Source organism: Camelina sativa, chromosome 17 (assembly GCF_030686135.1).
Source record: "Camelina sativa cultivar CO46 ecotype springtype chromosome 17, ASM3068613v1".
Lineage (NCBI taxonomy): Eukaryota > Viridiplantae > Streptophyta > Magnoliopsida > Brassicales > Brassicaceae > Camelina > Camelina sativa.
This window is the reverse complement of record NC_141896.1, coordinates 7,250,752-7,278,315: the sequence shown is the minus strand read 5'-3', so window position 1 is coordinate 7,278,315 and position 27,564 is coordinate 7,250,752. Positions and strand designations below refer to the sequence as shown.

General features: G+C 34.1%; 5 protein-coding genes, 2 long non-coding RNA genes and 2 pseudogenes across 12 annotated transcripts; 3 read left to right on the top strand and 6 right to left on the bottom strand.

Moving 5' to 3' along the window:
* Positions 1-177: 177 nt before the first annotated feature.
* LOC104756025 (protein SRG1) lies at positions 178-2,719 on the bottom strand. 3 transcript variants are annotated; one of them, XR_015586935.1, is made up of 5 exons: positions 2,139-2,719; positions 1,191-1,438; positions 981-1,111; positions 781-882; positions 178-690 (listed from the first exon to the last, which is right to left on the bottom strand). XR_015586935.1 is itself a non-coding variant. In XM_087495563.1 (4 exons), the coding sequence occupies exons 1-4, from the start codon at positions 2,394-2,396 to the stop codon at positions 448-450; spliced, it is 1,221 nt and encodes a 406-aa protein (XP_087351689.1). In that variant the 5' UTR covers positions 2,397-2,719; the 3' UTR covers positions 178-447. The 3 variants fall into 3 exon arrangements, 2 of the variants coding, with proteins under 2 accessions (XP_087351689.1, XP_010476835.1); XM_087495563.1 differs by having other exon boundaries at positions 781-1,111; positions 1,998-2,719; XM_010478533.3 differs by having other exon boundaries at positions 781-1,111.
* A 493-nt stretch (positions 2,720-3,212) lies between these two features.
* LOC104756024 (protein SRG1-like) lies at positions 3,213-5,346 on the bottom strand. Its single transcript, XM_010478531.2, has 4 exons — positions 4,820-5,346; positions 4,300-4,547; positions 3,883-4,210; positions 3,213-3,663 (listed from the first exon to the last, which is right to left on the bottom strand). Exons 1-4 carry the CDS (start codon positions 5,075-5,077, stop codon positions 3,421-3,423), a joined length of 1,077 nt encoding a protein of 358 aa, XP_010476833.2. The 5' UTR covers positions 5,078-5,346; the 3' UTR covers positions 3,213-3,420.
* Positions 5,347-8,461: 3,115 nt separating this feature from the next.
* LOC104759258 (putative F-box protein At3g58960 pseudogene) lies at positions 8,462-9,824 on the bottom strand (annotated as a pseudogene). Its single transcript, XR_015585650.1, has 2 exons — positions 9,698-9,824; positions 8,462-9,567 (listed from the first exon to the last, which is right to left on the bottom strand). The product of XR_015585650.1 is annotated as a putative F-box protein At3g58960 pseudogene (transcript).
* A 396-nt stretch (positions 9,825-10,220) lies between these two features.
* On the top strand, positions 10,221-11,690 carry LOC104756023 (uncharacterized). The gene is made up of 4 exons (XR_762265.3): positions 10,221-10,558; positions 10,840-10,964; positions 11,056-11,125; positions 11,379-11,690. It is a non-coding gene; the product is annotated as an uncharacterized LOC104756023 (long non-coding RNA).
* Positions 11,691-11,707: 17 nt separating this feature from the next.
* Positions 11,708-13,732, bottom strand: LOC104759257 (uncharacterized; annotated as a pseudogene). Its single transcript, XR_015586554.1, has one exon. The product of XR_015586554.1 is annotated as an uncharacterized LOC104759257 (transcript).
* A 372-nt stretch (positions 13,733-14,104) lies between these two features.
* LOC104759256 (putative alpha,alpha-trehalose-phosphate synthase [UDP-forming] 2) lies at positions 14,105-19,079 on the bottom strand. Of its 2 annotated transcripts, XM_087494718.1 has the most exons (18): positions 19,047-19,079; positions 18,395-18,583; positions 18,204-18,304; positions 17,501-17,886; positions 17,292-17,406; positions 17,073-17,174; positions 16,838-16,988; positions 16,666-16,754; positions 16,517-16,565; positions 16,300-16,400; positions 16,011-16,198; positions 15,797-15,914; positions 15,531-15,689; positions 15,310-15,432; positions 15,137-15,224; positions 14,916-15,046; positions 14,687-14,785; positions 14,105-14,598 (listed from the first exon to the last, which is right to left on the bottom strand). In XM_087494718.1, exons 2-18 carry the CDS (start codon positions 18,534-18,536, stop codon positions 14,230-14,232), a joined length of 2,511 nt encoding a protein of 836 aa, XP_087350844.1. In that variant the 5' UTR covers positions 18,537-18,583; positions 19,047-19,079; the 3' UTR covers positions 14,105-14,229. The 2 variants fall into 2 exon arrangements, with proteins under 2 accessions (XP_087350844.1, XP_010480504.2); XM_010482202.3 differs by lacking the exon at positions 19,047-19,079 and having other exon boundaries at positions 18,395-18,707.
* Positions 19,080-20,025: 946 nt separating this feature from the next.
* On the top strand, positions 20,026-24,943 carry LOC104756022 (ATP-dependent DNA helicase 2 subunit KU70). Its single transcript, XM_010478530.2, has 18 exons — positions 20,026-20,198; positions 20,338-20,415; positions 20,517-20,636; positions 20,733-20,847; positions 21,175-21,280; positions 21,393-21,510; positions 21,631-21,714; positions 21,825-21,883; positions 22,110-22,287; positions 22,523-22,599; positions 22,837-22,984; positions 23,349-23,410; positions 23,541-23,601; positions 23,730-23,822; positions 23,914-24,034; positions 24,134-24,236; positions 24,328-24,490; positions 24,615-24,943. The coding sequence occupies exons 1-18, from the start codon at positions 20,133-20,135 to the stop codon at positions 24,726-24,728; spliced, it is 1,866 nt and encodes a 621-aa protein (XP_010476832.2). The 5' UTR covers positions 20,026-20,132; the 3' UTR covers positions 24,729-24,943.
* Positions 24,944-25,014: 71 nt separating this feature from the next.
* On the top strand, positions 25,015-26,250 carry LOC147923384 (uncharacterized). Its single transcript, XR_015586553.1, has 2 exons — positions 25,015-25,086; positions 25,182-26,250. It is a non-coding gene; the product is annotated as an uncharacterized LOC147923384 (long non-coding RNA).
* On the bottom strand, positions 25,078-26,138 carry LOC104756020 (uncharacterized). Its single transcript, XM_010478529.3, has 4 exons — positions 25,999-26,138; positions 25,679-25,801; positions 25,472-25,594; positions 25,078-25,395 (listed from the first exon to the last, which is right to left on the bottom strand). Exons 1-4 carry the CDS (start codon positions 26,030-26,032, stop codon positions 25,331-25,333), a joined length of 345 nt encoding a protein of 114 aa, XP_010476831.1. The 5' UTR covers positions 26,033-26,138; the 3' UTR covers positions 25,078-25,330.
* Positions 26,251-27,564: the final 1,314 nt, after the last annotated feature.

Here is a 27,564-nt window from a genome sequence, read left to right as displayed (position 1 = left end):
AAACTTTCAATAGAACTCCCAAAGTCCCAAGTAATTTTTGTATATATATTATAATAAAAGGTACATTAGACTCGAATTGACGACAAAAATTAAGGACTCCAGTCAAGCTACCATTATCTACTAGAGAAATAGTCAATCCGTTTCAAAATATAAGATGTTTTGAGTAAAGCACGCAGATTAATAAATGATTACTTTATAAAAATTTAACAAATCACAAACAAGACTGCATAATATAAAATATTTAACTAATCTAAAAGTTACATAAAAATTTAAAAACATTCTATATTATGAAACAGAAAAACTTATCTAAACATCCTATATTATGAAAATGAATTGAAGCAAGTAGAGATAAGGAAGGCAAAGATTATAGAGATTGCCTATTGTAGAAAATAAGAAAACAGAATGCATCTATGACAAAGTTTATTAGGCCACAAGGCATTGCTTCCTTTAGATCCTCAAAGCATCGAGATAAGATTTTCCATCGAGCGTACGAGAAAACAAGCCATCCATGTACTCTTTCATTGTCAGCCTTTTGAATTTTGCAATCTTTTGCCTTTCAACGAGGCTTTTCGCTGGACCAACTTCTTTATACATTCCCGGGTTGTGAAAGGTTGCAATAGAGAGCCTCTCTTTCTCTGCATTCACTACTCCTCGATGCTCAATGCTTCGGTATGTCCCATTCGTTATGATCTACATTAGACCAAAAGCCCATTCATTGATTATAGAATCACTGACCATTATCTATTACCACATATATGCATTTTATACAATTTAATTTACCTCTAAAACGTCTCCAATATTGACAATGAAAGCATTTGGGAGAGGTTTAACAGGAATCCATTTCCCATCTTTCTTGATTTGGAGACCTTCAACTTCATTCACCTGCATCAGTATGGTGAGTCCAACCGAATCAGAATGTGGAGTTAGACCGATAACCTGATCGGGTTGTGGACATGGCGGGTAGTAATTCATTCTCATACTTTGAGCTGAATCAACATCATTAAACAACTTTTCCATTTCCTCTGGCCTGATCTCTAGAGCTTTTGCCATTTTGGCTATTAAGATCTTTGATACGCTCTGCACTTCAGTAGAATATGTCTCCAATGTATCTCTGAAAATAAATGAATAAAAACAAATTCTTGCAGAGAAATACTTTGTGGAGTTAAATTTAGGTTAAGTTAAAACAAAACCTGAAGGGAAGAGGTAGCTTGGGGAACAAGTGAGGCCTGCGTAATTCAACAGGTTTTACTCTATGGAAGAACAAGTCTGCCCAATCTAGTTTCTGATCTTCTGAAACCACAAAAGCTTGTCCGAAGCCTTCGATCTCATTTGGTTGCTGCCAGAACTTCTTCTTTTCTTCCATGGGAAGGTTGAAGAAATCATGAATCTCCGACTTTGTTTTGTCCAAGAAAATTGGATCTATTCCATGGTTTACAAGCTGTAGAAATACATAACACCATGTAGTTTAAAAGCTGTAGATGACCATAAGGCATAAATACATAACCAAAATAAAAATCTGAAACAGAGTTATGCTCCGCCTTGGGGTTTAACATGATAATAAAAAAGAAAAGGGGTTACTTTGTAAGAAACGATTTTAACAGGATAATTTCTTCTAACAAAAACGGTAAATTCCTTCCTGAGACTTGCTTGCAAAAAAAAATAAAACAGGGAGTTATTTTGTAAAAAACGTGTTCATGCAGAGCAATTTCGTCAAGCAAAAATAGTAATTTTTTTGAGAGACTGTCACTTGCCTATAAAAAAAAGATACATTTGTGCCGCACATCCCAATGACAAAAATGTATTGGGCCTCTAATTTTTTTTAAAAAATTAGAAGAAAATTTAGACCCATTTAAACATTTATATTGCAAATATAGGTCTCATTTTTTCAAAAACATTTAAGATATAGTCTCAAATTTTAATCTTTATCTATCTATTATTCCAAAAATAGGCCTTTATTTTATGAACTCTTAAAATTTTGTTTCAACTTTTAAAATTACCTTATAAAATTTATTAAAAAAAATGTTAATGCATTGGGCTTCATTTTTTGCTGGACCAGCACTGCTAATAGGTTCCGTCTGAAGAGTTAAGAAAGAAAGAAGATTGGTTGTTGTGTAAACAGTAAAGTTATAGACTTTTACTTGGAAAAATCCCCACTCTTTGCAAGCGAAGTCGAGTTTCTCAACTTCAGAGTCCATGTCGGTCGATGTACTCAGCCGCTTCATGTCGATGATAGGGATCTCGGTATTGAGACGACCCGAGTCATCGACTACGTCAGTTTTGTCTTGATCAGACCGGACATACCTGGAAGGAACGGTCGTGATAATCTTCTCCTTAACCATCTCTTGAACTGAAGGAACTATAATAGAGCTCCACTGTGCTGCTCCTTTTGCTTCCATGGTGGCTTCTTGCAGAACAAATTAAGCGATGTAAAGATATATATTGGAATTGGAGATGCTACTGATCTATAGGGTGATTATTCTTCTGTTGGTTGATCTGAAAAAGTAAGGTAGGTGGATTTGTCTACTGTATAACTGATTGATTAGTTTCAACATTGGGACTTGGAATTTTACAATATACTACTATAACACGTGATAAGCTTGAGAAGAAGACACATGACCCAAAAGTTGGGCGTATGTCATAATGACATATCGTCAATAATTGGTGTATTTGTTATTTTGACTAATACCTTTTGCTTATTGTTCATATTTTAACTCGAACTTTTTGTTATTTTCTATAATTCATCATACAGTAATATTTTATTATCTGATATTTACAAAGCAATTTTAGAGTCACACTCACACCTTAATTTAATTGAATTAAAAAATTATTTAACTTCTCTGCCTTAAATTAACATTGAAATTGTACATGGTGTGACGGTATAACGACGGACGAGAAGCGAAATCGAAGAAAAACGCACATGCATGCGTTTCCTTTTATATGACGAACAATTAGTACTTACTCTTCTCTCTGTTTTGCCCCAAAAAAAAGTATTCTCTCTGTTTTATTAATCCGATATTAAGAGAACATATAAAAAATTGATTTCAAATATAAAATCTGTATCTTTTTGCAACATATTTTTTTCCCTAGAAATTAGATTAATAAGAAAGAATATTAAGGAATATTAGACAACGAAAGTGAAGGCTCCAGATAAAGATGTTGTACACAGTAAACTGGTACTAGTATTACTGTTTGTTATGTTTGCATGTGGACGATGACGCACAAGCTTATGTATTATTATATCAAACACTAGTGAGTTTGTCTTTTAATAGATATGAACCCATAAAAGAGAAGGATGAAACATTACTTAATATAAAACCAAAAAACAAGACAAGGGTAAAACAGGGTACTAGGGTAGGTGTACACACGACAGTGACTAGTTTGAGAAAACAGAGTTTCTTGGCGAACAAGATATTGGGAGCCTTAGATTCTCAAAGCATCAAGATAAGATTTTCCTTCGAGTTCACGGGAGAACAAGCCATTCATGTAGTCTGAAGTTTTCAGGCTTCTAAACTTTGCTGCCTCTTGCCTTTGAACAAGGCTTCTTGCCGGACCAATTTCTTTATCCAGTCCCGTGCTATGAAATGTTGCAATGGACAGCCTCTCTTTCTCCGAGTTCACCATTCCCCGATGCTCGATGCTTCGGTACGTCCCGTTCGTTATGATCTGCAATACCATCACCCATTAATTGATACTCAAAATATTTACAATAACACATGTCACGGTGGGTCCAAAAGCGATAGTCTTGTTTTGGCACGGTTTGTTGAGAATGATAGACTTCCAACTCAAATCAGTTAACAAAAAGTGGGTTAGGTCATCAAAAAGTTCTCTGTTTATATTGATACCATATCCTCTCTCTCCCTCTCTTCATATAATATGGCTTACCTCTAAGATGTCTCCAACATTGACAATGAAAGCATTTGGTAGAGGTTTGACAGAAACCCACTTGCCATTTTTCTTGATTTGGAGACCGTCAACTTCATTGACCTGCAAAAGTATGGTGAGTCCGACCGCATCGGAATGGGGAGTTAGACCGGTAACCTGATCAGGTTGTGGACACGGCGGATAGTAATTCATCCTCATGCTCTGAAACATATCATCACCAAATAATTCTTCCATCTCCTCTGGTTTGATCTGCAGGGCTTCCGCCATTTTCGCTGTTAAGATCTTAGCTATATTCCCCACTTGAGTGGAATACATCTCTAGCGTATCTCTGAAAAACATAAACCAAAACGTAAACAGATAGACTTTTTGGAGTTACTTAAGAATGTTAAATTAACACATTTTGATGGAATGCAAAACCTAAAAGGAAGAGGTAGCTTGGGGAACAAGTGAGGCTTGCGGGATTGAACAGGTTGCATTACAAGGAAGAACAAATCTCCCCAGTCGAGTTTCTGATCATCTGAAACCACAAAAGCTTGTCCAAACCCTTCCATCACCTTTGGTTGCTGCCACAGCTTCTTTTTCTCTTCCATGGGAAGGTTGAAGAAATCTTCAATCTCTGACTTGATTTTTTCCAAGAAACTTGGGTCCATTCCATGGTTTACAAGCTGTAAATCATGATCACAAAGACGTAACCAAAATGATAAATTTGAATCAGAAAGTGTTAGCCTCCATTTTGGGTGTAACATGGTAATAAGAAAAACAAGGGGTTGTTTTGCAAAGAAACGATTTCATATGGATATATTCATCAAACGAAGATAATTAATTCTCATACTTGCATGAACAAGCCTAGTAAGCTCCACGTACGTGAGATCTAATTGACTAATTAACATCGATTATATGAGTATATCGTAAAATAGTGTAAAGTTTGAGACTTTACCTGGAAAAATCCCCACTCTTTGCAAGCGAAGTCGAGTTTCTCAACCTCAGAGTCCACGGCGGTCGAAGAACACAACCGCTTCATGTCGATGATTGGGATCTCGGTTGAGAGACCAGAATCATCGAGGACTTCAGTTTTGTCTTCATGATCATACCGGACATACCTGGGAGGAACGGTCGTGATCATCTTCTCCTCCACCATCTCTTGAACAGAAGGAACTATGATAGAGCTCCACGAGGTTTCTCCTTTGGCTTCCATGTCGGTTTTCTTCTTCTGGAGCAACGAAAAAAATGATGTAGATTTTTAAGCTAAAAGCCTGATTTATGGAAACTACTTTTGGTTTTATTTGAGCATATATATGTCTGTGTGTGTAATCCTATATATTGTAGACTTATTTATAGTTCAATGGGAAATCTTCATAGCTTAACAAGTCATCATGTCATATTTAATATATATATATATATATATATATATTTTGTTATGCTAAAAATGTTATCAAAGAAACAGTGATGTTAATTTGGTATCTTATATTGCTTTCAAATAAACCATAATATATATAATATCATATTATTTAATGTTAATACATAAACGAAATCTAAAATAAATTAAAGATTCCTGAATTTTATCTTTATCTATATTTTGATAGACTTTAATAGATTGAAATTTTATACTAGCTGATTCATATATACAATTAATAAATGTACACATACTTTTTTATATTTACTTTTGGTAAAATTAAATTATGCATTGGTGTATATGAAAATTGGTATGTGTACATTTATTAATTGTATATATGAATCAGTCAATCAGCTAATATAAAATTTCAATCTATTAAAGTTTATCAAAATATACATAAAGATAAAATTAAGGAATCTTTAATGTACTTTTAGATTTCGTTTATGTATTAACATTAAATAATATGATATTGACCATTTTCCATACCCCTTTTTAAAAATACCCCTTTATGTTGACCATTTTTAAAACTACCCCTCTTTATATACAAAATGACCAAATTACCCTTTTTGAGTGACAGCAAGAATGTACAGTCATCAAAATCGAAAATATTTTCCCGCCAAAAAAATTTCCTGCCAATTTTTTTTTTCCCGCCAAAATCGAAAAATTTTCCCGAAAAAATTATTTTTTCCCGCCAAAAAAAAAATTTTCCCGCCAAAATCGAAAATTTTTCCCGCCAAAAATATTGAAATTTATACCTTTTAAAAACATTGTAAACGCTTTTAAAAATCTTGTAAATGCTTTTAAAAAGCTTGTAAATGCTTTTAAAAGCTTTTTAAACACCTTATAAACGCTTTTAAAAGCATTTACAAGGTGTTTAAAAACCTTTTAAAAATCTTATAAAAACTTTTACAAGGTTTTTAAAATCATTGTAAAAGCGTTTACAACGTGTTTAAAAACCTTTTAAAAATCTTTTTAAAAACTATTTGAAAACCTTTTAAAATCCTTTTAAAAACCTTTTAAAAACCTTTTAAAAACCTTTTAAAAATCTTGTAAAAGCGTTTACAAGTTGTTTAAAAAACCTTTTAAAACTCTTTAAAAAATCTTGTAAAAGCCTTTAAAGGTGTTTATAAGGTAGCCTTATAAACACCTTGTAAAGGCTTTTACAAGACTTTTTTTGGCGGGAAAAATTTTGGCGGGAAATTTTTTTTGTCGAAATTTTTTAACAAAATTTTTTTGACAAAAAAAAATTTTGGCGGGAAAAATTTTTCGAAAAATTTTTGGCGGGAAAATATGTCGGAAATTTTTTGGCGGGAAAATTTTGTTTTTCTTTTTATTGAATAAAATAATTTTCATCTAAGGGTAAAATGGTCATTAAAAATTAAAAAAAGGCAAAAATAAAAATGGCCAGAAAAGAGGGTATTTTTGAAAAGGGGTATATCAAAAGGGGCGTTTTTAACAAATTCTCTACATATATCACACAGGTTTAAACCTTGAAAACACTACAAAAATCTTATACGTTGAATACTTATATCAAATACCTATAAAATTTTATATTTTAAAAATTTTAAAAAATAATAAAATAACAAATAAATATAATATAAATTTTTAATTTTTAAAATTAAAAATATTGTCCTGCGGTGTACCGCAGGTTAAATCCTAGTTTATATTAACATTTTTTAAGTATATTTTGTGTTTTGTCCTTTTAGTTTTGTTTATTTAAAAAGTTATTTATAACATTAACTCCTAAAATTTTTCCAAAACTAACATTATTACAAATTTTGTTTTCTAAATATTTTATATTTTATTCCAACTAAATAAATAACAACAATCAATATGGAAATAGAAACTATCATATATTTACCCACACATTATGTTGTGTTTTGAAGATATTATATATCTGAATCCTTCGCAAACAAAGAAAACAACAATTTGATTCTCATTTTGTTTTCCAAAACCTGTGAGCTTTGATTCTTAACGTAAGAAAAACTTCGATTGACATTTATTTAAATATTATAATTAACATATATAAACTTAATAAAATTTTAAAATACTACGAATATGTAAAATTAACATATATTACGAATATGTATAATAAAAGAAGTTTAAAATACTATATAATGTAGTTATATAGTAGATGAGTTATAAAGAGGACATGTTGGAATTAATAAAATATTATTAAATTTGTGTTAACACGGGTTAAATCTGATGAAATTATTTATCAACACTGCTAATATTAGAATATTTGACATAAAATCAAGTTAGTTTAACTGAGATTGTGTAAAATAAATGTGACTTAATCACAACATATAAATTACTTATTATGTATTTATTTTGTTATAATAACTAAAAATCAAAATAGAATCTCAAACACTAAAAAAACAAACTAAATATAACAAACAATGGTCATGAAATGTATTGCCGGTTAAGAAAATAATATAAACATTTATCCGCACAATAATCAGAAAATTTAGTTATTTCTCTATTTACAAAACATCCAATATTTAACAAATATATACAACATAAATATAAATTATAATAAAAATTATATGTCCGCAGTGTACGATTTTTGGACTACATACTTACATGGAAGTAGGACGTGGAGAACTTGGTCACTTATATGGAAGTAGGACGTGGAGAACTTGGTAGCTTCCTTCCTTAGTCTAACCGATGAAGATATATCGTCTTTACTACTCTGCATCTTGATTCCATCGAGTTCGGTGATAATGTTGCCCTATTTGCTCTACTCCTATCTAAATGCCCTGTACTAGAGGAGCTGATTGTTAATGGTATGAAATGGCATCACTGGATATCAGATTAGATGCATTCTCTTGCATGTGACTAATAATACTGACTGAGATATATGTATAGGAGATAGGAAAAAAATAAATAAATGATTATGATTGGGGACACATAGAAAATAGGGAAAACAATTCTTTTTCTTAGTCGTGTGTCCTAAGCACAATCAGAACTTAAATATGTTATTACACATTTTTCGTTTGGTTTCTCTATGCTCCTTCTTCAGGGTCTACACCACCGTATGACGGATGGATGCGGGGATGCTTGTGACTGCATCTCTCCATATTCGTCCTCTTCTTGTCTATCATCGTGTCCTCTGAAGATCCTCAAGATATGGGAGTTTGGTGCAACCTGTAAAGAGATGTCACTAGTTAAACATTTCTTCCAGAAGTTGCCTCAGCTTGAACAAGTAATCATCATATTAGACTTCGATACTTCCCATGAAGAGTATTCTGATCTCTTTGAAGTCACCAAGGCACTGGAGATGGCCCCGCGAGCTTTACCAAAATGCAAGTTGACAGTTGTTAATTGTTAGTCCTGATGAATCTTCCAGTAGCCAATGATACAAGTCCTTTAATTGTTGTAAAGAGTATATTTCTAGCCAGTTTTGTTGAGCTTTTTATGAGAAACTCGGTTTGTCTGAGTCTCTCGAGTAAGACCGACCGAGTTTCAACAAGGGAGCAAAGGTTAACAATTGGATAGGATCGCGGAGCAAAATCAAAGTAACTCAGGGAGGTAAGACTCGGAGTATCAAAAGTAATGCTCTCCAAATCATAATGAATGATATTAAAGAAATGTCTATGCCTAATAGTAAGTCTCTGGAGGGTCGGACTGGACACAGTGCGTGACCATTGCCACTGCTCCCACTCCACATTACGCATCACTAACTCCACAAGGACAGGGCAAGCAGAAAGAAGCATTTGGAACGCACAACCACAATGGTCATAGAATCGAACCGAATGAATAATGAGAGTCTTAAGCGCAGGGAGAAGAGCATGCTTAGGGAGAAGATCAACAACAACAAGAGCAGTCCCTAGATGCAGCTCAACTAGCGTCTTGCAAGCGAAGACATCAAAAGGCAGACGATACCCATGTCCACTTCTTAAGTCCAGTTTAAGATCCATGACCCCACGTTTAAGCACATTACAGAGACAACGGTTGATATGATCATAGCGTGTCCGATGACCCTTTCGACATTTTAAAGACAAGCTCTTTACGCGGGAACTGGGAGGAAGAACCAACACTGCGTCTAAGAAATCCATCATCCCTTGAATTTGGATAGAGTCATCATCATCAAACTCAAGATTTGGAATGATTTGTAAACATGTTCTGCCACCTCTTTGAAAGAAGAGATACGAAAGCAGCCTCCTTCGCCGAAAGGAGAGATACAATGTCGATAATTATATCATCAGGTAGAGTGCTATCCATCCGCTCAATTGGTTCAGCACTAACAACAACAAGTATCAACAAACAGAGAAAGATGGCAAAATTGATCTCTGGAAACAAAAAAACAAAAAAAAGTTTATAAAACTGGAGATGCAGACACTGATTTAAACAAACAAAACTGCTACTAGAGAGAAGCATTGAATTCGACAAGACATACAAGCTCACAGAAGTAGATTATACCTTTTGAACAACAGCGAAGTCCGAATGGAACTAAATCAAAATTCACAGATAGATAACTAATTCTTCTCTTTCAATCAAAGGCCGATTACAAAACTTCAAAGCTTTCTCTCTTGTCGTGATTATCGCCATCGAAAACCCTAAGATCCTATTTTAAAAAGATTTTTTTAAAAAAAAGAAGAAGAAGGCAATAATAAATCGGTTTAGTCACTTATGCCTTTTATTTCGGTTATGGTACAATTTATGTTGGTTTAATGTGTAAGTTCTTATATAATTAAAAGTTTAGAAAATGTTCAAAATTAATCATTTTTATTTGTTCTATAATTATTTTAGAGATATTTAGATTAAAGTTTCTTATCATCTTTGATTAATAATATTTGTCAAACACTTATATTAACAGTAACACATATTTGATATGATAAAAAAATATTTGTTAAATCTAAAATTAAAATATAAAAAATAATTTTACACAAAATTATAGTTTTTTAATTTTTTTTTAAAAACAATGGATAGTATACGGTGGGCCGTGGGGGCAAAGCTATTAGAAAAGGCAAAAACATTTCACCCGTGTTTCTCTCTCTCTTCCTCACTCTCTCTCTGTGTCCGACGAGCCTTCACGAAATCAGAAGCCAATGGAGGATAAATTGGCTCGTCGGAGTCTTCAATCCGCTGTGACCATCATCTCCACTGACGCAGGTCACGATCTGCGATGAGACGTTTAGCAAATCGGCGACTCTGGTGAGCAAATCCGCGATTTTCCTTCATCAAATCGGCGTGGTTCCTTCGGCGATCTCTTTCTCATGCTACAAATTCTTGTTCATTGGATTCTTCGTCTTGATTTATTCTAAGTCTAAACACCAAGAGGTAAACTTTGATCCTTTTTCGTCATGTTTTGAGGCTCGTTCTGTTTTGTTTTAGAGATTCTTGGTCGATCGCTTTCAGTGGTTAATTTTGAGGATATACAAAGAGCATGATGGTGGTTTTGTATTAAAGCATGCTACTTTTTTTCATGTAGCTTGCATCAATTTTGAACCTTTAATTTGGTTTTACTGTTTTGATTGCTGGTTACTGATTTAATAAGGTGCTCATTTGCTTTACATCAAATTTGGCTTTAGGTTTTGTTTTTTTTTTTTTTTTTTGTATAGGCTATTTTGTGGGATCATCCGGAGTTCTGCACAACCTATATTTGCAGATTATATTGGGAAGTTCTGTATAGAATCTATTGAGTTCGAAAACATGAGTCTTGGACCGCTTCCACCAACAGTTAACGGTAAATCCTTGTCCCATTTAAACTCTTGTGATCTCTTGCCGTTGTGTTCAATGTGCTAATGGTTAACGACATTTTGTCTAATCTCCTGCAGGTGTTAAGTTCTGTGAGACCAATGACAAGGAGCTTCTTTTAGAACCATCAATAATCAATAAAGTGGGCAGGTAATCCCAACATTGTTTTTTTAGTGCTAAAGGACGAATTAGAGTTCAGGTCAGTAAGAGTGAAACTGTCAGATAATGGAACACAAGCAGTTACATAATCACAGTCCTACCTCTTTTTGTTTACTTTGCTAATATAAACTGATTAGAATCTCAGTGCTTTAGCTGATTTTACTTTGTCAAGTTTGTTCTTTCTTGAGTTTTTCAGTTCTTGAAATGCATTATGTTGAATGACTTTTATCTAAATGCTTTGCAGCTTAACAACTGCAGTGGTGCTTTGCTGTCATATTCAATGTTGCCAAAACCTTCGAGCCACTTCCTGAAGATATTCTTCGCTATGGTACTTCGCTGTTCTTTGTTTATTAGGCATTGTCTTGCACAGTTTGTTCTTTTATTGGTGATAGAGTGAAAACCTTCACAAGTTTTGTTTAGAATGTGTGTCAAGTATTCTTCTTTCTACTCGTACACAAGTTTTTTGAAATTTAAATTTTTAGATCCTCAACTAAGTGTTCTACCATTGGACTTTGTCAAAAAATAATAAACATTCATAAGTGTCAACTTTTTGAGATTTACATTACCATTTTGTTTTGTTGAAAAAAAAAGAAAAAAAATTTAAACTTGAATATTACGATGCAGCAGCAGCAAGCTTCTGCTTCTTCCATGTACATGCAGCCTCAATAATCTTGAGATTATTAGTCTGGGATTCTTCTGGGAAGACACAATCCAAGTATTCTTCATACTCTGTAGAACCGTCTTCTCTAGTGAACGCCTTTCTCTTCTTGAGCTTCGTTTGAACGAGATCAACATCTCCTAGCTTACCAAAGCTCGTCTCCATGCTCAGCCAATCTTCCAATAGTGACGCACGTTCTTCTTTCAGATCCGGTGTGCAGTCCTTGTAATACGTGGTGGCTCTGTCAAAAACCGCTCTGGCACGTCTGATGGAGTCAGTAACATCATCTTGTTGTTCCGCTTCAAACATTGCAAAACTAACCCAGACCTTGTAATGCTTTGTACGGTCTAAGAGTCGCTCATATAAAGCTCGTGTCCTCTCTACTTCCCCTTGCGATATCTCAAAATCAATGTATGCCTTCCATAGCAGCTCGGGCATGTCAAGAGCAGGCTGAGATATTGCAAGTTCAAATATAGCTCTGGCTCGCTCTGTTTCAGCAAGAGACCTTTCTAACTCAGCAAAGTTGGTCCAAGTATAGCAGTTCTCTGGAGACCATTCAAGATACCGTTGATATAGTTTTCTGCACCTGCTTATGTTTCCCAGATGGAGTTCCATCTCAATGTATTTCTTGAATATCTTGTCTTTTGGAGCTTTTCCAATCGCATTATCTAGTATCCGCCGACCACCAGTGAGATTCAATTGCCTTATCTCAAACTTTGCAGCGAGCAACCATATTTTAGCAAAAGAAACTTTGGTGTGAGGGATAAGCTTGAGGCATTCTCTGTAAACAAGTCGTGTACGCTCCACATCTTCAGTTTCAGTCTCTTCAAAGAGTGCATAATTAATCCATAGATAGATATATCTCTGCCAGTATCGTTTCTCCTCCGCCGGTGGAACATTAGCAATAGCTCTATCGTAGATTTCTCTGATCCTATCTTTGTTCCCTAAACTCTCTTCTAGCCTAAGGTAATCGAACCATGAATCATAGTTCAAAGGGTTCTTTCTTACTTCAACTTCATATTGAAACCTTCTTTTGCCAACGATGGCGTCCTCAACCACTTCCTTATCCCCATATTGTTTCTCAAACGAAACATACTTCTTGTACAAATCCTCAGTTCTTCCTATGGGAATACGATCCAGAGCAGACTTGTAGAGAGACCTAGCTCGTTCTACTTCCTTGCAACCTTCTTCGAATTCAGCATAAGCCACAAAGAGTTTTTCATCGTCTGCAAACTTCTTGGTGGCGCGTTCGTACACATTCCTTGCACGCTCGGTTTCACCTTCTTCCATCTCGAACTTAGCGTATAGAATGTAAGCGGGAACTTTCGGATGGCAAAGAACAAATCTCTCGTAGATTGATCGTGCAAGTTCGATTTCGTTATGGCTAAGTTCGAATTTAATAAACGAGAGCCAAGCTTGATGATCGGGTGACCAAACCATCCACCGCTCGTATACCTGTCTAGCCTCGGCGATATTCCCAAGCATCTCTTCCATGTGAATATACTTGTACCAAAGCAGGTCCACGAGAGGGAGGATCTCAACGGCACGGTCCCAAACGTTTCTCGCGTGTTTGAACGACTTGTTCTTCATCTCAAACTCGGCGTACTTGAACCAAATCATATAATCCCGGTCAAAGCTTCCCAAGGCTCGTTCCCACACGATCCGAGCATGTGCGTAATCATTCTGTGAATCTTCCCACTCCGCATACTTGAGCCAAACATGTATGGTACATGTTCCGCCGCCGATCCAGTCCTCGAACTGCTTCCGACGTCGGAGTCTGTACTCGGAAACCATAGAATCACCAATCTTCTGCTTGGGCGGCCGGATCTCATCAGCTTCTTGCCTTTCTCGAGCCTCGCTGATAATCTGTTCGGCCTTCACTTCCGTATCCATGCTGGTCATGTACCCGTAAACTATACGATCGAAATATTTGAAAGAGGTATCAGTTTCCTTTAGTTTTATGCTGATTAAGGATCTGATGACAAGTAATATGCTCTCGTTATATTTATAGGGTTAAACCTCTAACTACAAAAAGGAAAAGTGAGGATTTAAAGAAAAAGGAAAAAAGAAAAAAAGAGAAGATTTTCCTTACATTCTCCAAAAAAACGTGTTTAGTGTTTTTTTTTTAATTTTCCAATAAGTCAAAGTTATATTTTCAAACATCAATTTATATTTTATCTTATTAAACATAAATCATTAGGCCAGTAAGACTATGTCACATAGACTTTAGCCAAATATATATAACCTTCTATATACGACATTTAGAAGGTTATGTATTTTTGATTTATAATACTTCTCGTACCAAGGTAAACTTTTTGTTTTGTTTTGTAAAAAAAACTAGATTTTTATGTATTATTTGCTGATAATATTACAAATTAATTCAAGATATAGTAATTAAGGTTTACAAATGGTTTAAGTCCAAGACCTGGAACTTTTGTTACATGTCGATTTGTCCAGTGTCTCCATTCACCAATTCCTTTCTTTCGACAGAATTGATCCAGCTTTTTGAACTTGTGTTGTTAGTGTCTCCAAATGAGTCTGTCAATCTTGTCGTTGGAACTGCAACTGCAAGCTTGTGGAGCAAATCTACTACATCGTGAGATGAGTGAATGACGTAGCGAGCTTTTGTACGGGTTTGTCCAATAGCTGCAGAGAAGTAATTTTCTTTCTTGAGGTCAAGAACGTTCAACGAAACCTTCCTTTTCTTCTTTAGAGAATGATTACTTGATGGAGACTTGGACCTAATTTCATGAGATAACTTGGGCGACAAGATTTCTGATTCAAAGAATGTGTAAATGTCTTCGTCCTGTAAAATGTATCAACCCATTTGTATGAAAAAGCCAGACGGATATAATCTAAAGTCTTATTAGTATAAAGAGTATGACAAGCTTTACCTTCTCCAAGAAGTAACCACTGCAAAAGACAAAATCAAACGGTGTAGTCATAGATTTCCTATGCACGATTTCTCCCAAAACACGACCAATTTCTGTCCCCTAAGAAACAAAGAAAGAACAACTTATAAAATCAAATTGATATTTCGAATGTTGCATAATGTATAGCTCATATATATATATATATCGGAATATCTCGAAGAAAAAAAAAAACGAGAAGCATTTATTTTACCTTAGTCTCACCAATGGCATGGACTTCAACAGAATGGTTTCCTCGAACAACATCAACTGGTGCATTAGAGATTGGTCCTCCCCATAAGTATTGTAACATGTCTCTTGCTTGTGCTCTCCCGAATTCAACATCTTACAAAAATAGTTTTGAAAAAAAATGGAAAAATTTAACAAAAAGTTATATTATAATGCAAGCTAGAAAAATAAACTATGATAGCTCACCTGCGTGTTCGTAATTCCATACAAGCGAAGTCCCGCTTGCTTTAAAGAACGATCTTGGAGTCCGATCAGTGAAGTACTGAAAAACATTCTACAATACACAAAAAAAAATTAACCCACAAAAGATTTCGAGAAAGATATAAATTAATAAATCATATATATAGGAAATTACTAACCCTGGCACCATCAACCCAATCGAGGTTCATGTTTTGAGGCATATTTGTTACCCATTCTCCATTAGAATGCTTTAGGAACCTTCCATTTTCCGCAGCCAGCCACATGTTATACTTTCCAAAATTCTGTATATACAAGTACGACATCAGTCACAAAATAAATATAGAAATGTGTGATAACAGCAAAAATAAAAGAATAAGAATAAGAAAGATATTGATCATACCTTGTCTAATATGTCTCTTCCACTTCTACTCAATACAACTACTGTTGTTTTGGGATCATTGCATAATGCTCTCAGTGTTCCTTTTAGCTCTGAGTTTAGTTTAAGATCCATTTCCTTAGTTTGACTACTCATTGGCGCAGTGAGTGTTCCATAGAAACCCTGAAAACATATTAATTTGACAGTTTCTTTTAGTTACAGTCAAGTAAACAACAAAGCCATGAAACTCTAAATAAAATTAAGAAAATCTCCCAAGCTAGCTTAATTACCAAGATTATCAATCTATTGTTAGACTGCGAATATTGTTGAATCATATCTTGTTGTGGAAGTTCATGTGGTATTTTCCTAAGTTGCATCTCAGATTCAGGGGTAGTGTCATTGAGTACACTGCATAGAGATGAACAAAAACTTGCATAAAACTTTTAAAAAAGCCTTTACTTAAGAGTTAATGCTATTAATAATATTTTCCACTCTTTTGATTACCTCATGAAATCATCTCCCCATTTTTTAGCAGAATGAATATACACATACTGAAAATTTACTCTATATCTTTTTTCCCTTTCATCAGCTGGCATAATTAAGGCTTCTTTAATGGCAGAAGAAACTTCTGTAACATCGCAAGGGTTCACAAGAAGAGCTCCAGCACCAAGAGACTGTCCAGCACCTGCAAACTGTATAGATTATATGCAAATTAAGAATCAGCTACTTTAAACATTAATCTAAAGCATTATTAAATTTACTGTTAACATAAAAATGCAATTATTTTTGTTACCTCACTGAGAACAAGAACTCCTTTTTTGGCCTCTTGACAAGCAACAAATTCATAACTAACAAGGTTCATTCCATCTCTCAATGATGTTACAAGCATTACATCTAAAGAAGAAAAAAAAGAAAATAAACTCATCAAAGAAGTGATATATATCTCTAAAAAGGACTATAACCAAATCAAGAATGATCACCACATGTAGTGAAGGAAATTAATTAATTACCAGCAATCGCGTACAGTGCACACAAGTAACTGAAGTCAACAGAACAATCCTATATAACAGAGAATATAAGAGACAACTTTATCAAGAAACTATAAAGAATGCATATAACTTATGACAACATGATTTACATATAGAGAAAGCAAACAAACCAGATGATGAATTGGAAGAGAAGAGACAGAACCAAATCGTCCATTGATGCGTCCCACTAGTCCATGAACTTGGTCTTTGAGCTTTCGGTCTGTATATAAAAACATAATCTCATAAAATTGATTATCAATGTTATATAAGTTAAGAAGCATAATAGAATATAAATGTTTTTACATTCAGGGACATCATTTCTTGTTGGCACAGCAATTTGCACTAGCACTACTTGATGGCGCCAATTCGGATTTTCTTCAAGAAATTTCTCAAATGCAAGATACTTTTGTGGAATCCCTTTGATCGGGTCAAGACGATCAACACCTAATATCACCTGTCAACACCAAAATGTATTATGTAATGATCTCTTCTTTTTAACTAAGCATCAAACTAAAAAAAGTTAGAAACAATTTTTTACCTTTTTGCCAGCAAACCTCTCTTTAAGCTCATTAATTTGCTGTGTGGCTTCAGGGAGCTTACATGTTCTTATAAACCGATCCGGATCTATTCCAATGGGGAACTGAAAATACCAAAAGAGAACATAAATAGAAGATATATATTGTTATGATGTACTGAGTTAAGTTTTGGAGAAACTAAGTATGATTAAGATGTTAAAGATTTGAATATGAAGTCATACAACAGCTACTCGAGTGACTCTGCCTTGATCCACAACTCCTTCATGTGTTGCTTCAACTCCAAGAATTCGAGTGCATGTACGTATGAAATGTCTTGCAAAATCATATGTGTGGAAACTAAAAAAACATAAAGAAAATTCGTAAACTCTTCTGACTCAAATCAAATGATTCCTAACAATATACGAGAGTTTGTTAAGAGTTTGAATTTTACCCAAGTAGATCAGCTCTAAGTATGGCACGAAGAAGCTCTGATCGCGATGGCAATGTTTTGTAGACCTCTGAGGAAGGAAATGGTGAATGGAGAAACCATCCAACTTTGATTTTGTTGTTGTATTCTTTGAGAAATTTGGGAAGAAACATGAGATGATAATCATGGCACCAAACAATATCTCCTTCTTCATAGTTCTCAACTATGACATCAAGAAACATTCGGTTTGCTTTCTTGTATGCATCATATTGTGTTTCAAAAGTTTTGGTTGTGTCATGAGGATCTTCTTCTGGAAGTCCCATGTGATGAAGGATTGGACACAAAATACCATTGCAATAACCATTGTAGTATTGATCAAAAACTTCATTAAGGAACACAGGGATGCAATTCTGAAAATTAGAAAGAACAAAAACAGAGTAAACATCATATTTTGTATAATATTTGTGAGTTTTCATATGATAATTGATATTTCTTTCGAATTACTAGACTCTTGTAACATGTAAATATTTAATATTTCAAAAGTAATGGAAATTGAGAAGAGTGATCTATAACTCTTATATACGAGACTACTATACGCGTTTCTATATATATATATATATATATATATATATATATATATATATATATTTTCACGTAAGATTCCTAGTCGCTAAAATTTCAATAATCACATCACATGGATATTGTTTGGAAAAACAAACACTCGTACCACTTCAGTTAGCGATTTAGAGAGTGCAGCTTTCTCAACTTCATTAATCACATCAACTCCAGGCCATCCAACCCATTTGGTATCAAATTGAGATGTTACACCTTCAAGATCCCACCAATTAAAAAAAAAATTATAATTGTTCTTATGATTTTATGTATCCAATATATATATATATATGTCTCATGGCTTACCTAGAAGACCACTGACTAAACCACCAGGACTCATTTTCAAAGACCAAGAATTTTCCCCGGTTTTCTTTGCAGAAACGGGAAGCCGGTTAGCAACCACAAGCAGTCTTGGCCTTTGATCACATGCACTACCGTTAGTCATCATTTTCTTTCAAACTTAGTGATCAAGCACTTGTCAAACTAATCAACGATCTGCACAGTTTGGGTTTCCAAAGTCAGGATTTGTAAATAAGGTCGAGTAATTAAATGACATATCATCTAAGGGCGCCAGAAAGATAACAAGAACCACTTTTAACAAAAAAAAAAAAAAAGTAACAAAATTTCCTTTAATTAATAACTCATTATGTTTTCATTGTTTTTCTGCAAAATATTTTTTTTTTTTAAAAAAACAGTGTGGAAACCAGATTGTAAAAATAAAAGACAACTTTTAATGTATATATAAATATGATTTATTGAATCCTGACAAAAAGACGTTAAAAATATAAAAAACTCTATATGACAATTAGAAATTTTGTTAAAAAAAAAAACAAAAACAAAACTATAAACACTTTTTGTTTGATAAGAGGTGATATGGTCATCACTTATTTGTTTGATGAAAAGCTGATATAGTTGGATTTAAAACTGGTTTACAAGCAATGTAAGTATTTTTGATTACCAGAAAATTGTCAAGAATGAGATGGAGACTGTGAGAATATTGTTCTTGTCTTCCTCCAAATTTATAGGAAGTCTAAGCTTCAACTTTTTGAGGGTGGAATATACCTCTAATTATGTCATCTAATCTTTTCCTTGTATACATGTCATTAGATTATACTAATTACCCTTCAATCTTTTTGTTATCTTACTAATTTTCCTTTTCCACAAGATTCATGAAATCTAATATGTACACGTATATCTTTTTTTGCTTTTGGTTTTCACTAATATCTTAGCCACATTGGGATAAAATTATACCTATTGTAATGGATAAAATTTAAGAAAATTCCAGACTTAATTTGATTTTCTATAGATTGTGTTACATTATGAATCTATACTACCATTTATTTGGTAATAATTAGTAGATAAATTAAAAATCCATATTTTCAGCCACTGGCTCATTAACAGATGTACCTATTAATTAGTATAGTTCTTTTTTGTACCCCAAAAAATTGGAGCTTCTTTAAACCATCTGGCATCAATCAATCAGTTTATCTATGTTCTCATATACATTACTCACATTTCAAACAATTAATAGCTCATCAACATGTTTATCTTTCAATATGATCTTAATCAATAATTAATTAATTAACTTTTAATCATTTGTCATTAATTTCGTTAAAACACACATACACATGTCAGTTGATCTATAAAGTTTTTGTCGTACTGATCATATTATTTCCAACAAAACAATGACATAATTTTTACACATGTCAGTTTAGTTTTCTGTATATGAAGATGAATTATTTAATTAATTTCTCTAAATCATCATCATAAATAATTTTATTTATTTATTTATTTATTTTTGTCGTCTAATAAAAAAAATATAATTTTATTTAATGTAGTTTTAATCTATGTTTTTTTGGGCCAATTCCAAAAAGCTTCACATCCGTAGCCCACTAACCGTAGCCCAATAAGGTTTCACTCAGGTAAAATTGTTCTCTGCTAAAACCATTCTGACAAAAATCGAGGTTTTGCGGAGGAGCAGCCATCGTTTAGTCACTGACTCAATTACTGTATCGCTGTCTGTTCATTGATCCCTTGTTAGAAGATGGAATTGGACCCAGATGATGTTTTCAGAGATGAAGACGAAGACCCAGAAAACGACTTCTTTCAGGTTTTCACATGTTCTTCTTCTTCTTCTTCTTCTTCTTCTGAGGGTTTTTTTTTAGATAGAAGTCAAAGCAAAAAAAAAAAAAAATGAAACCCTAATTTGGATTTGTTTATTGAGTGTGTTTGTATGTTTCGTGTCACAGGAAAAAGAGGCTTCCAAAGAATTTGTAGTCTATCTAATCGATGCTTCTCCCAAAATGTTCAGTTCTACTTGCCACTCTGTGAGTATTCTTAAGAAAATTCTAATTTTATGTTTGATTATTTGAAAATTTTGTTGGGTTACGCTGAAAACTTTCTCAAAATGTTTTCTTGATGGTGGCAGGAGGAAGAGGACAAACAAGAAAGTCATTTTCACATTGCAGTTTGTTGCATTGCTCAGTCACTCAAGTCTCATATTATCAATCGTTCAAATGATGAAATTGCAATTTGTTTCTTTAACACTGTAAGTTTCTCGATGAATTGTGTTGTATTGTTTTCCTTTTCTTCTTTTTATTTGGGCTCTTCACTTATTTTTTTTCAATCTTGTTGTTGTTTGCAGCGTGAAAAGAAGAATCTTCAGGACCTAAATGGTGTGTATGTCTTTAATGTTCCAGAAAGAGAGTGTATTGACCGTCCGACTGCAAGGCTGATTAAAGAATTCGATCTCATAGAAGGTATGTATCAATACAAATTTTAACTTTTTTTTTTTTGTTATGCTCTGGTACATTATTCTTTGTTAATTTAAGAGTTTTGAATCCCTTTCTTAGCAATCACTTAGTAAGAAAAGGCTTTACATGTTAGAATTAACATATACAACAGTTGAGCAAGCTTTTAGCGCTTGAGATTTCTATGGTAGTTCTCAGACTGAATTGAAGATTAAAGAGTGGAGTAGTGTGCCAAAAGAGAGTTATTTACTTTGTTGTTTGGTCGTACTTGTATGTATTTGTGTGTACGCTTAAAATTTCTAAAGGGGAAATGTATACGGTATCTTTTGGGTGCAGAATCATTTGATAAGGATATTGGCAGTCAAACTGGTATCGTCTCGGATTCTCGAGAGAATTCCCTTTATAGTGCCCTCTGGGTTGCACAAGCACTACTGCGCAAAGGGTAACCATCTAATTCAATTATTTATGTGGTGCCAAGTTTGTGATATGCATTACAATTTGGCCTGCCATCTGATCCCTGTGTTGGTAATATTCTGTAACAAAAACATACTTAGATCTTCAAAGACAGCAGATAAGCGCATGTTTCTGTTCACTAATGAAGATGACCCTTTTGGGAATATGAGGATCTCTGTAAAAGAGGATATGACGAGGACGACGTTGCAGAGAGCTAAGGTAGCTTAGTTCCAACCGTACTTAGATATGTTTTACAATGAAATCTATTGGTTTCTTGGTAATCAAACTGTAGAAGGACTAATGGGTTTACTTTTTATTGCTTTTTGGTGATTTCGTAAGGATGCACAAGACCTTGGCATCTCAATCGAGCTTCTTCCTCTCAGTCAACCTGATAAGCAATTTAACATAACTCTCTTCTACAAGGTTAATCTCTTAACCATCTACGTCTTCTGTTGACCTTATACACCTAGGGGTCTATATGCATTTTTATCTTCAATTTATATTTCCATGATTTTTTGTCAACATATTTCCAGGATTTAATTGGATTAAACAGTGATGAACTTACAGAGTTCATGCCATCGGTTGGACAGAAGTAAGTTCTTTCATTTCTTTGTCTGGTGAAATTTCCTTATATGTCTTTGTCATTCCGTTGCTTATAGCTTCATAGTGCTACACTCAGATAGACCAGTGATGGATTTTTGAGAAGTTTCAAGACTTTAAAAACACCACTTTTTGTAATTTCTCTTTAATGTGAATTTGGCTTTATAGGATTCACGCAGTTTGTTGTACTCTTTTTTGCTGAAATATATCTATTTCAGATTAGAGGACATGAAGGACCAACTGAAGAAACGTGTACTTGCCAAGAGAATAGCAAAAAGAATTACGTTTATGATCTGTGATGGCTTGTCTATTGAATTGAATGGTTATGCTTTACTTCGTCCAGCTATTCCCGGCAGCATAACCTGGCTTGACTCTACTACTAATCTTCCTGTAAAGGTAATTTAACAGACAAGCTCCTTCAATTGAATTAAAAGTATGTGGCTTTACTTGTCTTTTGTTCTTCTGGCTTTCGTTGCAAGTGAACACCTTTGTTTTCAGATCAACACTGTCCAATTTTTTAATATCGTAAATCAAGAATTGTCCTTGATATCTATGTTTTGGTTATTAAAAGATCCATCTTTCCTCGATGGATAGTCTGGGTTTTAAGCACCATGTGCGGGCTTGTCTGCAGGTGGAAAGATCATATATATGTACGGACACTGGAGCCATAATGCAAGGTCCTATACAACGGATTCAGCCTTACAAAAAGTAAGCCTCTGAATAGCACCCTGTTTTGTTTCTGGTTTCCTGTAAGCATAGAAGCAATGGTCGTTTTCTGTTAGTTATGTCTAGATTTTAAGATATCATTACAAAAATAAATATAAGGAAGAAACTATGAGAGAAAATTAAAATACAGCCTCGGAAATCTAAATTCACTCTACTTAAGCCCCCACTCTTTCATGTCCACCAGAAGTTGGCTGAGATTTTCTTTGTTCTCCTTTCTAGTCAGAATGTCATGTTTACAGTGGAAGAACTATCCCAAGTGAAAAAAGTCTCAACTGGACACTTAAGATTGCTGGGTTTCAAGCCACTTAATTGCCTCAAAGATTATCACAATTTGAAGCCTTCTACATTTCTCTATCCAAGTGATAAGGTTAGCCGCATCTCATTTATCTGATGGCTGCTGCTAATATTCTTGTAGTTGTTCATTATTTTGGCACTTAGAAAAGAAAAAGAGTTTTCAGTTTGATGCGGAAATTGTTTATCCAAGTTTGGTCGTTCTCTTAGTTATAGAGCTTCAGGACCCTATATAGCTATATCATGTTTCTTTTGTTTCTACTTTCTACCAACGTTAATTTCGGTTCTTTTTATGCACTTTGTCATTATAAGTTACAGAGGTATAATTTTATATTGATATTTTGCTGATAAGTTCTGAAGCAAGTGACTTGAATTGCATGTTTTTCCGTCAAACAGTTGTATATCATGGAAACCCTTACTTTTGAGAGCTAATGATGCAGGAAGTTATAGGGAGCACTCGTGCATTCATTGCCTTGCATAGATCCATGATTCAGCTTCAACGGTATGCACATTAAATATAATCCTATGAACTCTAAGTTGAATATAACTTCTGGATATTAGACAGACTATTACACTCTAGCACTTGCTGTGATATAACTAACCAATAATTACTGCATCCTCTTGTGTTGCAGTTTTGCTGTTGCATTTTGTGGTGGCACTACACCTCCGAGATTGGTTGCGCTTGTTGCTCAGGTGAGAGAACTACTATAAAGGCCTTTCGTCCACATACGTATATTACATCTTGATTTTTAATTTCATTCCTTTTTGATTTTTGATTTGTTAAACAATCTACTCAATGTCTTTTTCTTAAACCCAAACAGGAAGAAATCGAGAGTGATGGTGGTCAAGTGGAGCCACCAGGGATAAACATGATATATCTTCCATATGCGAATGATATTAGAGATGTAGAAGAGGCATGAATTTTTTATTTCTTTTGAAAAGTTACTTGGTTCCAACATTATTCATTTATGTTAAATTTTGACTAATTGGTGGGATATTTGGCAGTTACATTCAAAACCTGGTGTAGCTGCTCCACGCCCATCAGATGATCAGCTTAAAAAGGCATCAGCTCTAATGCGACGTCTAGAGTTAAAAGACTTTTCCGTTTGCCAATTTGCTAATCCCGGTATGTCCAACACAAAATTAGTGTTGTTCCTCATACTTGCTGAGCTGCTGATCTTGGAAACCGTTCATATATAGAGATTGAAATCTCTCTTTGTTGCAGCTTTGCAGAGACACTACGCGATGTTACAAGCCATTGCACTGGATGAAAACGAGCTTCGTGAAACCAGAGATGAAACACTTCCTGACGAAGAAGGAATGAATAGGTTTTCAACAAACTTTTCAAATTCTCTGTTTCGACATTCCTCTATTCATCCATAAGCAAACGATCTTATTATGAGCCGTTTTGTCTTGTAGACCTGCAGTTGTAAAAGCGATAGAACAATTTAAGCAGTCGATATACGGCGATGACCCTGATGAAGAAAGCGACACAGGAGCAAAGGATAAATCAAGAAAGCGGAAAGCTGGTAACGCAGATGACGTAAAATATGACTATATAGAGCTTGCAAAAACGGGAAAGGTGATAGCAAACAGTCTATAAACTGATTTAGATCTCTCTGCTTAATGAGAATCATTTTGTTTCATTGCTTTTTAGATCTCTCTATCTAAACTAATCATCTTCATGCTCTGTTTTCTTTGTTTAGCTGAAGGACTTGACTGTTGTCGAACTGAAGACATATCTGACTGCCAACAATCTTCCCGTCGGCGGAAAGAAAGAAGTTCTGATCAATCGGATTCTGACTCACATTGGTAAATAACCTTAACCGTGACTTATATAATATATAACTCCGGCTGTAGTAGAAGCTACGTTTTAGTTTCCGGTATTGAAACTTGTCTAGTCCTTTTATGGGAACCGGACCCCGAAACTGATTTAGATCTTCCGGTTCACCCCACAATTATCTCTTTTGGTTAACCAGAATCATGTAATTATGAAATTATCTGTTATCTTTGTTTTAACATTATGGTTTATCTCTTTACTAAGTGCCGAAATTTACATCTACGAAATCTATAAAATTAAAATCCTTTAATCTTTATGATTCTCCAGATTAAATTACAATATATAAAAAAAAAGAAGTCTGAATCTTGAGCAACAAGATACAATTACTATGAGCGTAGGTAGGTTTTTATTGATCAAATTAAAGGTTCTTCTCTTTTGAAAAAAAATTATAAAGAAATTTATGCACCTTTGTAATCCATTTCACTCCTCGCAGATTTTCACATACCTAACGCAGAGTCACAGATAGATTGCAATATCCAAACAAGAAAAAACGTAGCAAATTTAAACACACAAGATCCTTTAGAAGACATACACAAAGCGAGCTTTTTCTCGTTCTTTACTTGTTACTTTTCTTGAATCTCTCTATTTGGTTCGGATCAAGTTTGAAGGATCCCTGAGAACGTATTTAGGCAGTTCGTACTTGGAACCTGCAAAAGGTAACATCTCAACACTACTGCTTTTACAAGTTGTGGAAAGTAGTAAAAGTTGTATTTTTTTTTTCACCTTTCTCGTCGTAACAAATGGTGAGGTCAGTGTTCTGAACAATCACACCGGCACTCTCAATTATGGTTTGTGCAAGCGATAAATCTTCCTCTTCTGCTGCAGCTCGTAACGCATCCCATATCTCTGTTTTACATATGTATACACATTGAAATATATAACTTCTTTTGAATTAACTAGTTTCAGATAAATAGTAAATGTGATCACCACCTTTCTTGCCTCCATAGTGAGGAGCTGTGTCCCAGAACTCCTCTCGCATCTGCGTGAGCTCAGCTCTTGATATCGGTTGAGGATGTTTCCATGTTTTTGGCCTTCGAATCTTTTCTTTTTTCCCTACAAAACACAATCGAAACACAATCCATAGAGATGCTCCCAGCAGTTAGATCAGATGTTGTTGAATGTGAATCTACAACAAAAAAATCTACAGTTTCCATCTGCTCGCCGAGAGAGGGTGAAAGAACGAAACCCTAGAAACTAACTAAGAACAATCATGAAGAAGAAAACATTAGATCGCATGAGAAAGAGAATACCCTCTGCAATGGTTCTCGAGCTAGAACAACCCATTATTTGTATTCCTTCGTAGAAGATAACAACAAGCGGACATAGAGAAATCTACAAAGCAGAGAAAACAGAGCAGAGACAGAGATAGAGAGATAGATTTAAGTCTGCAAGATTTGTAGACACATAAACTAGAAAAAGAGAGATATTTTTTTTTTGTATGACAATAGACAATAATGATGTTTGCGTTATCTCGTGAATCACAAGGTTGCTCTTTTTCTTCATCCTTTTTTACTCTCCATAATGTTTGGTCTGTTCGAAGTGAGATACTCGTGAGCCACAAAGAGGTGTGGTTGTAGTAGTTGTTGGAATTTCATCATCTATAACTATTTATGGTTAAAGATAAGATCACACGTAACTCTACAATATTTTACAGAATTATTTTATACTACTACTACATATGATACAAAAACAGCAGATAATATATTATCTCAAAGCCAAATCTTGGAGAATGTTTGCTAGAAAAACTTCTCATCTTATATATGAATCCCAAATCGTTAGTTTATAAGTATACCTCAAGACGACGCGCCATTGGAGGTCTTCATAAACACGCCGTGTCATCGTCTCTTGTTTTATACATGCGCTCGGCTCACTCATGAATCATGATGTTTCAATTCTACGACGAGTACGCCATTTTTGTATGTTTTATTGGGCTTTCGGTTTGAAGACTGTGGGCCGTAAGCCCGTAGTTATCTGCTTCTACCAAACGTGCGTCCGTACCCGTTTTCACTTCTTTTTTAAAGTTAACTGACTGAATCATATAGTCAAGATTTCTAAAAATTAGTATAAGACAATTTTAGAAAATTTGGTTAAAACAGAGATGAAAATTTTTTTATTAAATATATTTGGTAGAGGATAGTGAATATATAATGTGCTTGAAGATAGTAAATTTACACTTATTATATATATAATGAGTTTTTTTAAAAAAATATTGTATAATGAATATAAGAAATCATGTATAACAGTATACTGTAAATTTTATATAACTGATTTATCTTAATTCTATATTTTAATACTGCTAAACAATTTTGGAGTTTTCTTTTCCTTATAAACGACTGGTATAATAAAATGAAGGATAAAGAGTTTTCACCTTGGCAGATAATATCAGTCGGTCAACACTCAACAGAACTGTGATATAGTGGACAAAGTATTATATATATTTATACAAATTAATACTTATATATACATAATCTAGTATTTATCGTGTTACTGATAATTGTGTTGTATATTTCAGAAAAGAAAAAGAAATTTTCCAGACAGTATGATTATCTTATATTGTCGTCATGTCAAATAAAGATGACAGATGTCTTAAATAACTACCAAGTAAAAGTGAAGTAAACTTTTATACATCATTATCAAAGAATATGAAGTGAAAATAATGGGTTTGTTCTGAGACGACGCACCGACGATGTTATAAAAGTCACATTGGTACGATTCACATGCTGATAATGAAATTAACGTGGTTTACAAGTTGCAAACAAATCTATAATAATGCAAATTTACCAAGATTTATATGTGGACTAATGTACGATAATGAC